The sequence below is a fragment of the Bacillus rossius genome, chromosome 2 (genome assembly GCF_032445375.1).
Source record: "Bacillus rossius redtenbacheri isolate Brsri chromosome 2, Brsri_v3, whole genome shotgun sequence".
NCBI classification, from domain to species: domain Eukaryota; kingdom Metazoa; phylum Arthropoda; class Insecta; order Phasmatodea; family Bacillidae; genus Bacillus; species Bacillus rossius.
Genome location: NC_086331.1, coordinates 103,867,375 through 103,879,803, shown reverse-complemented (window position 1 = coordinate 103,879,803; position 12,429 = coordinate 103,867,375). Strand labels below are relative to the sequence as shown.

The 12,429-nt window shown below is 32.1% G+C and overlaps 1 protein-coding gene across 2 annotated transcripts in view; it reads right to left on the bottom strand.

Moving 5' to 3' along the window:
* Positions 1 to 2,778: 2,778 nt before the first annotated feature.
* Positions 2,779 to 12,429, bottom strand: part of LOC134529540 (beta-arrestin-1) — a 95,497-nt gene continuing 85,846 nt past the window's right edge. For both annotated transcript variants that reach the window (XM_063363742.1, XM_063363741.1), the window contains exon 13: positions 2,779 to 10,494. In XM_063363742.1, coding sequence (XP_063219812.1) covers positions 10,407 to 10,494 — 88 coding nt within the window. In that variant the 3' untranslated portion in view covers positions 2,779 to 10,406. The remainder of the gene's footprint in view (positions 10,495 to 12,429) is intronic.

Sequence of the window (12,429 nt, the reverse complement as noted above, 5' to 3'; positions counted from 1 at the left end):
GCTTACTGTTGTATCTATCTTTGACGAAACAGACGTGGCTAAAAAACTAAATAAACAAACATATATAACGGTTCCAATTCCCAAGGAAATTAGAAGAAAATGTGTTTATAATGTTGCTAAACTAAAATATAGTTTACCTGGCTACAATTAGCAATAAAAAAAATGTGAATAACCAGTGTTTAAACATGTAAATATGAGCTTATAAAATAACTGTTTGCAAATGCAGCATTTTCAAAAACAAAAATACTGTGTCATGAAATAGGTTTCATATCGCTGTATTTTGTGGTAAGGGCAAAATTTATGGATCAATATGCATAATAACTACTTCTGGGAATTATGGCGAATAAAAACTACAGAGAAAGGTCGGTTAGATTAGCTGCATAAAAATATATAAAACTTTTTTTCAATGAAATATTGAAAAAAACATTTTACATATAACAATTTTTTCTTAATTTAACCAACCATTCACTACAGTATTATTTGTCTAATTTCCCATAAGCCACTACACTACGTAGTCACCTTTTAATTTCCATACATACTATGGATACAATGAAGTTTTCTTCATATTAAAAGACGCTGTGTTATATGGAGACCAAGACATGACAGTGAATTTGTATCTACTGCTTCAGTGATGATATAGCATGGTGCTGTATTATATTTGTCAACCAAGGCAGTAATTTTGGCTGTGGTTGCTGCAACCTACGAGTCGGAGGATTCTCATTCGACGTATGTTCAGGGCATTTCGTTGGCTGTGAAATATAGCAGCCATGTTGGCATCTACAAGACATGTTTTGGCTCGGTGCTGTGTTCCGGCAGTGCTGACGGCAGCTGACAAAGATTTGACAGGTTTTGTGGTTGTTGCAAGTTGTTTTTTACACCTGTGCACCTGGGCGAGAAAAGTAAGATAATTGAGATGTGTTTTTTGATTTCACTTTATGACAAGATGGAAATTTCGGAACATGGAGGCAGACCAAGTTGCAGTATTATTTAAGTGTGGAATAAGCAAATTATTTGAGTAACTTTCGTTTCACTACTGATCAGCAAAGGAAATTTTTTTGGAACATGGAGGTAGATAATGCTGCAGAAATTCTCTACTGAATAGCCTTCAAAATATTTATTAATTTATTTTGACTTGCTGATCTGGTAAAATGTTGATATGGAAAACAATGCCATATGGACATCAAATATAAGTAATGAAAATTAAAATAATTTTGTATTTGTTAAATCTACACACTAATAAGGTTAATGCATATTGTGCATTGGCTATTTGCGAAGGAAATTCTGAATACTGTGTGAGCCAACAATATTATTTGTTTGCTTAAAATTTACTTTTTATATGAGCCATTCCATATATATAAATAAAAAAAACATAATAATGTGTTGAAGCTAAAGTTAAATTCTGAACTGTGAGAAAACCACGGTGGCTGTTTGCTGGTAAACCGAGATAACACAGTTTAAGTGACTAAAATATTCCTTTGCTTACATCAAAATCTTATGACAATAACATTATAGTTGTAATATATTTTAACACTGTTTTAATGTGGGGGCCGACATAGTGTTTTTGAGTGGTTTTGCAACTTACATTAGAATTTAAATGTATGTTGGTTTGTAAATGAGAGGGTAAATGAGCAACTAGTGTTTATAAAAGTTTGCTACAAAGCTCACTTTATATTTGTAGATTTTTCTGAATTTATGTGCACAGATTTCAGAGCTAAGGTGTGCATCTCCAGTGGACAGAAGCTGATCTGATATTGATGTTATTAATTAGGAGTTGGTGCATTTTGTATCTGTGGATTATGTTCATGTTGCAATTTGTGATCATACTATGGGCATACTGGCATAATTTGCTGTACTAGGAGGGGTGTGTACACAAGCAGTGAGTCAAGCATTGGTTAATATTGGCCAGACTGCTTAGTTGAGTAAGCAGTTGGTGTGGCCTGTGCTACCTCTATCAAGCCCCTGCCCCTATGTTTGTTGTTTCCCAACTATTGTTGATGAGTAAATTACAGTGTGAGAGTTTTGCTGTTGTTTCTAGTCTGAGAGCTCATAGTATAAAATAGTTGAATGTTCCCTTCTTCAGCTCTGAAAATGTGCTGTGATATTTCATTGGTGCTATTACAAAAAGTGGAGCTTTTTATATTTCTAGTCTGTTTGGCTTATTACGAGCTCGTATTATATCTTTGTTGTTGTTGATTTTTTGATACTTAAACAGCACATTAAATCTATCTTGCCTCAACCTAGTTGTTTACATCTTGACTACCTGAATTAGATATTTGTATACAAAATTAATCTGCTATTCATAATTCATATTCGATTTCAATTACAAAACTGATATTCGCACAGACCTATAGTTAACCCTTTATAAATTTAGCTTATTTTCTCATGTGGTTCAATTCCAGAGTGCAACTGAAACAAGTTAATGTATAAGTAAAAACATGAGCAACAGTAAACTAATATCCATTTCTGCAAGTGGAAATGAACAATTGAGAGTGAAGTTTACCTGTAAAGTTACTCTATGGCTTCAAGGTAGGATCGAGATTGTGAACACACAGGATCTTGCACAAGAAAGTGAAAAGTTTGGCACCTTGCCATACTTTGCATTGCCAATGGTTATGGGCATGGCTATTTTTTTTTATAATTTCAGCAAGCACCACTGAAAAAAGGTAATGAATAGTTACTTTTATAATTTTTTCAACTGCAGCATGTGCAAATTAGGTTCAGTGAGGTATATCATCTGCATCACCACAGGAATATTTGCGCAAAATACAGACATTGAAAAACGTATTTGGAGTTTTATTTTTCTGTTTCATCATCAGTCATATGGTAAATAAATAATAAACAATAGCACATGCTAGGATATAGATAGCATATGCATAACTAAATACAGGAAGGAGACAAGATAACAAGTGGACAGCTGCATGCAATGGAAGAATTAAACATGCATACTGACAGGTTACTTGTTTCAGCAAAACCGTACAACATTACATAACTTTGATTTTATGTAAGTTGCATTTAAGTGGTTTGGTGAATACCTCAAACTACAGATTTTTGGTAGCAGGTATTTTAATTCATAGTAAAACTAATTGCAAATATTTAATTATTAAATTAGTTTATGATATGGTACTGTTAAATAAAATTGACTTACACAAAATCATAGTACATTCAGGAATACAATGTTTGAAGTTAAAACAATAAAATGGCTAAAAAAATACATTTATTTTGAATAAGATTTCCTTTACTGAGAAAATTTAACATTAAAATATATGAAGGCATTAAATTTGGGGGACAATTGCAAATACAGTAAGTCATGCTATAAATATGTCTCATACAAAGTTCTCTCATAATTCAGTTTCTACTACATATAGAATAAAAATGGTAATGAATATAACATTATTAAAATATTTGTAGGTTTGCATAATTGGTACAAACCCTTAATGGCTGACACATATTTTAAAATAACACACTGGATGACTTCAGTGGCCAAAATTGATAATGGCATTTAATCAGACAAAAAAATTTTTAGTTTTGGATCCTGAGTAAGTAATGGACATATCTGCTGATTTTAGAATTAAGGTTACTATAGTTAACTTAATATTAGGCCTGTGCGAATATCAGTATTTTAGTTTGAATCGAATACCAATACAAATATCAAATTATTCTCGAATACAAATATCGAATTCAAATTGTAAAAATTAGTATCCCACTAAAAATTTTTTTCACATAAAAAGTATATATGTTGTCTATTGGCTTATGGGAAATTAGATAAATAATACTAATTGAAAGGTTGGTTAGGTTAAGTCAGCTATAATTACTATACGTAAAATATTGTTGAAATATTCAAATTTTGAAAGGAAAATGTAAATTTTTATTTTTCACGATAATCAAAATATAAACTGAAAAAAAAAAATTAAAGAACAGTGCAAAGCAAATATGTATGGCAATTGCAGTGTGTATGAAGAAATTTCAAGAGGGTGGGTTTAAAAAGAAGGTACAGTTAGTAGTTTTAATCTATAATTAAATATGATTTAGGTCTAAAAAATTTAAAACTTGTTTCATTGAATTTTTCATTATGTGAAAATAAATCATTATTTATAATAACATTTATGGATTACATTTTTTGGCTTGTTTTAACTTAAGTGTAGGAACACAGTAGCTGCTTAGAATATTCCTCTCTTTTTCTGTCCAGTGTGTGTGTGTGCTTGGTTAAAGAGGTTAAGTTTTTTCTCCCCCCCCCCCCCCCCCCCCCCCCCCCCCAATCTTACTGTGACCTTTTATTTTTGGGCCATAAGGGAGGGACCCGGGTCGTTGGTCATCGTCTACCACAAAAACGTTGTAAATTGTTAGGCTTTACGAGTCTTTGCTGCGAGTATGCGACCAGATGTTTTCCACGAGATCTATACAAGTTTTTTCTCTTCTCTACCACCGTTCGGAACGAAACTAATCACGGAGCTGGCATACCATGTTTCTACCCTTTGATCTGAAAACTGTCAACTTAACATTCGCGCAGTGTTTTGATTTTTACGGACATGTACTTATCCTTATCAGTATGTTGCAGTTCTTATTTTTAACAACCTGCTGGACTTGTAAAATACTTGAGCTGATAACATGGGTATTAGTAAAGGTTCTGAACTAATTTCTTAAATCCGGCTTTACTATATTTCTTTTCAAAATTTATGTTGCCAGAGGTAGCAAAAAACTCCACATATATAACCCTTAACATTACGAAAATCCTGTGGAAATTTTGTCCCCGCCCGATGAGAACATCTTCTGTGATCCCAAAATTTTTCCACACTTTAGAGATCCCGCACAGCTATATTTGTAAATGACTGACTATTCATTTTTTTGAAGTGTTAGTATTCAAAATCGAATTGAATAATAAACTATTCATTTTGATATATGAAAGTTTGAATATTCGCACAGGCTTACTTAATATACAAGCAAGAACTTCTTCAATTAAACTGTTGATTATAAGGCCCAATCAAACAGATATAGTATGAATAGGTCAATTCCACATTTCTTTTATTCCGATTCCACGAATTCTCTCTATTGCAAGTTTGACTAAAAAACCAAATTTTACTTCCTTTCTGAATGAAATTAAGGAAATTCAAGCAGAATGCAAACCTAAAGACAATACTTCAGTAATCTAAATATATGTACTTTTTTGACATAAAATGAACATAATCAAAGATACCTTTGAATTTGGTCTTCAGGCATGTTAAAGCTCAATGCACAATAAATTCAACAAAAAAACTTACATTTGAAAAACTGCAAGTATTAATTGTAGTATTTGTTACATTTTAACATCTTTTTAGCCACCGCAGTTCACCATCAACACATGAATGATTCTATTTGCAGTAAAACCCTAAATGATTAAGAGATAATTTCTGTTTACTGTAATTCAAAATCATAGAGATGGACGAGTTGAGGTTTTTTGGCTTCGAGTCGAGTCGAGCCGAGTTTAGCAATTCATATTTCGAGTCGAGTCGAGTTCGAGTCACAAAATTTTTGAAGAGGTCGAGTCAGTTCGAGTTTCATAATTTTATAATTTTTTGCGTCGAATATGATAAATAAAATATTACTACACCCATTGATATAAAAATTGTGTATCCAAGATGCATCTGCATTATTTAAATATTTTAAATGATTAATTAGCAAATCATTATGTTATTTAAATATAAAAAACTAAGCTTTATTTCAACATGATTTCACAGTATCTTTAATGTAGCTATCCAAACCATATCAACCGTCCACAATGTTTTAAAGTATTTTTAATGTAGCTAACCTAACCTAATTGACCAAAATAAACATTCACGGACACACTGCAAACGAAAAATATGGCGGCGTACAAATAAATACTGTTTCCTTGTTTATGGTATTTGCTTTTATCAACACCGCCATATTTATTTACAATGAACAAAAAAAAAAACGAAGATGTACGATCGGGAGTTTGGCTCTTTCGTCTGTGAAAAGAAGGCTTCCCGAGTTACGTAACTTTTTTTTTCCGATCCACCGGCAGATCCCCACATGAACAAACAGCTCAAGGGATATAGGCCTTGTCACATTGTCACATTCTCAATGTAAATACACTTTCCGCGGCAAGATTATTGGCCCGGAACTTGTTACAACTACAAGAATATCAATATGTTTTTAAATAAATATTTCATGCATTTGATTTGGCGATCAGTAACTGATTGCCATATAAAATGCATGAGCGTTGTTATTATTATATTTTATTCAAACAAAAAGAAAGTAATTTTATCCTAAACGTTATTGACACGCAGCGCTGCGTAGCGGATCACAGCTAAATTTAGTTCCAAAATTCAAGGCTGGTTGGCCTAACACGCAGTCATTTTCACGCATCACGGCTTGGTGTTATTTACTAAATATTACAATATAATTATTTTATGTTTTTATTTTTAGGTTACGAAAATCTCTTGTTTATACGAGTTATTATAAACGGGGCACGATAAACGTGATGATTATTAATATATGTGCGTTTTGCAATAAATTTTTCTTCAGTGAAAATCCTTTGACGTATTTTGTAAACAAATGCGGTACCTTATTTGAAGTAAACACAGGATGAAAAACAAAATGAAAACAGTGCACGCTGTTTTCCAAGCATTTTTTTTAATATAAAATGGTCATGTGACATAATTTTGTCCTATAAACTGTCGCCACTATCGACAAAATCACGTTACGACGTTACGTTCATAAATGAAGGTAGGCCTAGGTTTGGTTGCACTTGTACCTATTATAGCGCCGTAGCACGGTAGCGGGCAAGGTTAGGTTTGCACGGGATTTGTTTTGTTTAAAGGTCATTATCATTTCTTGCTGTATTAATTACTTGGCGAAAACGTTAAGACAACCTATAATAAGGTGCTATAATGTCACGATGCTGGTACTTAACTCGAAACGTGTTTCGAGTCTCGAACTTGATAAAATATGTGACTCGGTTTTCGAGTCGAGTCAATCTGACCCAACTCGGCTCGGCTCGACTCGATAAACCAAGACTCGACCCATCTCTACAAAATCACAATATATTTATTAATAACACAAGCTATGGTCATGGCAAATGAAACATCAACACCAACGTGAAAACAGTGAATCTGTACGAAAATTTGTTTGCACACAGGCATCACATGTTTTGCAAAATCAATAATTTAAGAACTTTATATATGCATAAATCTGATTTTTTAACTAACCTTTTTAACTCGTCATTGGTCGCGCTATAAGCATTTTGCTCACCCTCAGAAATAATGTTTTACTGTTATTGTTTTTATTGCTGTGGGAAGGTGTCTTTTTTTCTAGCTGAGTTTTGAACCTTCCTTTTTAAGTCACTAGGTGGCTGACAGAATGTAACTAATACTTGGTCTTGATATAAGATATTGTTTACAGGCATGCACGCCGCATGAGCAGTTTGCTCACAGTGCGACCAGTCGCGTTGCTACAATTGTGACGACAGTTCGGTTTGCAAAGTGCTGTGTTTAGTCTTGAAATATATTCTCGTGAGACTAAATATAATGATTCGTGGTATTACTTATTGAAATGAATCGGGAGAAGAACATTGTGGCTTTGGCTCTTCAACAAATCGCTGAATGTTCCAGAACAGGTAAGTTATGTTATAATTATCAACATTTTGATTGAAAATACAAAAAAAAAAAATAATACATAAAACATCAATTATAGTAAACATTATCATTTTGTTACAAAATTGTTGATTTTCGCATCAAAATAAGAAATTACTTTTGAATACGTATGCTGAAAAGCTGAATTTGCATCGAAGTTAGACAAGATTTTATAATTTTGGAAGAACTCTTAGGAATTCCGGAGGAAGATATGTAATTATAGTCTTTCCATAGTTTTATGAATCTATTTATTTTTTACTAGAATTTTCAGTAATGTGATATATATTCTGTGCTTTGTATTTACAGAAGTTCCACCATGGTTGCCGTAGAGTTTACCACCTGAAAACCAAGCAGCCGCCAATGATAAAAATTTTGACCAAAATGTTGTAAATTCTTATAGAGTTATGTGTTATAACATGTAAATTTCCATGAAAGCAGTTTTGAAATAGAAATTCTCTATTGCATAATGTGTGTTCTATTAGTCATAGTCTCAAATGTATAACATAAATTAGTGTGCCCTTAAAAGACTCAGTAGATTTAATATTTTTTTTTTTGCTATAAAATGATGAAGTAGTAAATAATGTGTGATTTTCTGTTTTGCTTCCAAAACTACTGCATTTTTTGTTGATGTAGTCATAGGCCGGACGAAGGAATTTCAGTATACAGCCAAATAGTTTATTCTGATGATGATTTATGTAAAAAAAAAAATTAAAAATTATGTGATAATAATATTAAATATTATTTAAAAAAGCAAAGTTGTTTCATTTGCAATATGTAAAATATTTGGCCTTTTAAAAGTGGTTAAGCACGACTCTAATCGTAAAATTAAGTCTGTGAGCAAAATGCTCATGCGCGACCACTGGTGTAACATTTTACAATGCGACCAATGACGGGTTAAGGCAGAAAATAGTTATGTAAAAGTATCAAAAATATGATGAGAAAATAGCTTTAGTATACGAAAGCCATATGGGTAAATCCAGTTGTGAACTAGCCAGGTCTTGACCAGGTCTTTTGTATATTAGTGCACAATTAGTTGCGTAAACATTGTGAGCTTACTAACAGGAAAATAAGGAAATTGTGGCAAGAACCACTCGTTTCATTCATTGAATCTATTTTACATCCAAATTATTGGCAGTTCTTATTACCTACCATTATAAACATGATACAATTCCTTACAGCTTAAGAATCAACTGTCCCGATTTCAAGTAGAATCGTAACTGAAGCACAGAAGAATCTACAGGCCCAGCCATAAATTAAAGCACTTGTTTTGTGCACTGGTAGCCATGCTAAATGAAAAAATTCAGCCAAATTCAATTAGAATAATGAAAACTATAATTTACATAGAGGAAGTTGTTATTTCTTCATAAACACCTAAATTCCTTTCTTATAATATTTTTTCTATACTGCATGATTTTAAAAAAAACATGTGAACCAAAGCAATGTATTATGGAAAAATGAATTTTGGGAAACAAACTTCCAAAAAGTAGTTTTATATTAAGTTATAGCAGTTTTCAGGATCATAACCAGACATTATAGTAAGACCTACTGTACTAGTTTTTCATGCTAGAATAAAGTTTTAAACACACTAATGTTAACACTTATTAATATAAATGCTTTACTCAGGATTCAAAAAATCAGTGAGTAACAGAGCAACACATTTTAAACAGTACAGATGTACAAATGGGTGATACAAAATGGACATGAGGTAAAGACAGAAATTTCTCTGTCAAAAGTGACCAATTTGCATTTGTTCCTAATGCTACATTACAACACATTTTATAGATTTGTTGCAAAAATAATTTAAAAAAAAAGGTATATCAAATTCATATACGAACATCAATTTGAAAGAATTACAACCCACTTAACATAATTTTACTTCATCAAAAGTACTGTAATACAGTCATGATTATTTGGAAGAAATAAACATTGATGGGACTTACAACATTTCATTACATATACATTATAAGTTCAGAATTGCTGGAATCAATTCATATCCGAAGTATATCGCTTTTTGTCAAATAATTATTAATTAATCATTTAAAATCGATAAATTCATACCTAGCATATATTATACATTCACAATATTCCATATATTTATGTACATTACATTGAAAGAAGCTTGAGTTGTTACAAAAATTATCTGCAGTCAGCACAGTGTTCTAAAACAACAAATTGGTATACATATTCAACTTAAATAATATATACTGATTGGAAATAACAACAGAAATATCCTTTGGAAGGTAAAGTGTAAAGAGGAGTTTCTTTTATTAAAAATCTTGGTTGGACTAACTCAAGTTTCAAGGAATGCAAAAAACAAGAAGACAAAAAATAAAAATGGGCAAAGCTTTAGGATGTCAGTTCATTTTGCCACAGAAATAAAAATTACCTTACAATGTATTTATATGAATATACATAACTTTTCTGGAATCTTTAACATCTGATGGACAAAGGAAAAATTTTTTGTTTTGTTTCCTTCCTTTCATTAAAATGTTTTGTATTTTTCACGAAAAATAAGATGGCATCTTCTGGCCAGATCAAACACTTTCTGAGCATTAAACTACTTTCTTAATGCACGTTGCTCACTCCCCTTTACAACCTGAGTAAATGTTAATTCCAATCATCTGGTAAAGTTGATAAAAAATGTTTTATGCATGCAATGCCTACTCTGAGCACTGCCATTTAGAGCTAAAATAAAGTAAAAATATAATAATGGTAATATGGCTATTCCAGCACAATGTAAACCTCAGTTCGAATTGGCATAAATGTAGTTTTCTCTTCCACTCAGGCATCAGTTTCACCACCCTTAAGTCTCAGACGAGCAAAATCTTCAAAAATTATGTCATCATCTGGATCATGGGTGTCCAGATCTCTGAAAAAAAATCATGAATATCATAAATATTCACAGCTGAACATTTTCAAATTCATGGGGACGCTGGGATGCCAACACTGCCTTAACACTAACATCAGTGTGCACGGTCAAAAATATTGAGTATGTTTTATTCTATTGGTCCATCATTTGCATCTATTCCAGACGTTCCAAGCTTGATACCTAGCGGGGCCAAACCCAGATTTTGGCAAGTAAAAAAAGTGGTGAGCATTGCAGAGCGCTTGTGGATTTTCTCAGGGTACTTCCTTCCCTCAACAAATTTTGTTGCTGCTTCCTCTCACCATTTCACCCTCATGCATCTCCAATGAACTTAACATGGACAAAAAGTTATACCTAAATTCATGCAATAATTCATTTTTTTTAACAGATATTGAGTGGAAAGCTCGAGCACTTTTATAAAATAATGATGAAAGAAATTTAAATAAAAATTTTGATTCAGCAATTTGAAAAAGTAAGAAAACCAAGAAAACTTAATCAATAAATTGTTATGTGGAGACTTAAAATGTAGAAAAAAATTGGATTTTAAGTGTGTGATGTTATTACTAACCATTAAAATCAAACAAACTGGATAAATTAAAAAAAGCTTTATGTACTTAAAAGAAATAGACATTAAAAATTAATCATGTATGAAACAATACTAATGAAAGAAAAATTACACACAATTAATGATACTACAAATACAATCCATGTATAGTAACTTCATACTGACAATTAAGTTGAAGTGTCTGGAAAGTAACTTTTTATTTATTTTAAATTCTGTAATATTTACTGGTTTAATTTGTTTTATTCATATTTACTTTATTCAAAAAAAGACTTTGTTATGTCATACAACATATAAGTGTTCACAGAGTCAAACTGAAATTGGTAAAATGAACAAGAATGTGTAAGGGAACACTAACGGTGGTATTTCAAGATGTTAGGGTAAAGTAGCGAATAAGCACTGCCTTGCTGGGACACAACTGCAACCTAATTCGTGGGCCATATTCCAGAACATGTCCAAACTGAATTAAAGTAAGGAAACAAATCCGCAACCTTTTTAGTAAACAGTGACCTGTGCAAGGCTAAAAACTGGTTTAAATGCTTTCTAGCGGATGTTTAGAAACCATCGATACAATTTTAACTGAAAAATTACTAGAGATAGCAGCTCCACTGCACAAAAATAGAACCACCTTTATAATTTTCTAAGTTACTTTTTAAGTTGCCATTATTTCTAATTATGTCCATTGAAGTGTACAAAATGTTTTCCAGGATAGTTTCGCTATCATAAAGATTCATTTGGTATACCAACACACTTGGTACATGCCCTAATGACCACAAAAGCGAACTCTACACATGCACGGAATTTGGACAACAGATGGGCAATGGATAGGACACCAAAATCTAAAAATTAGGAACTGGTCTTGTCCTATCATGCACTAAGAATATGGTTATGGTACAGGTGTAGCATAATCAACACCTAAACGCTTATTTTTGTCTTGGAATACCGGCCTAAATGGCTTGCCCCTTTCACTCCCCAAATTGTAAAAGTATTTTTTTTTTTTTAATATTATAGTTTAAGAACAGGTAGGTTTGCACAGTGGTAGTGAAATAGCAGCATAACTGATGAAAATTTGTGCTATTGAATAGGTATTTGGAATTCAATGTACATACCTAGTCTAAATTCAATAAGAAATAGTTTTGTATGCATTTAAGGGTCCCAAACAAACACTGTGTGCTTACCTACAGAGATGTATAGTTAGGTTTTTTTTTGTTGAGCATACCGTGTGTTTTTGACAAGGTGTAAATATCAGAATTTTAGTTATGATACCAGCTTTGATACCAGGTAACATACATGCTGATTTCTTGTAAATGGTGACATGTAAAAGTCATTGTCTAAGAGAGATTTAAAGTTCCACCTTTTTAAATTATATTAGAATT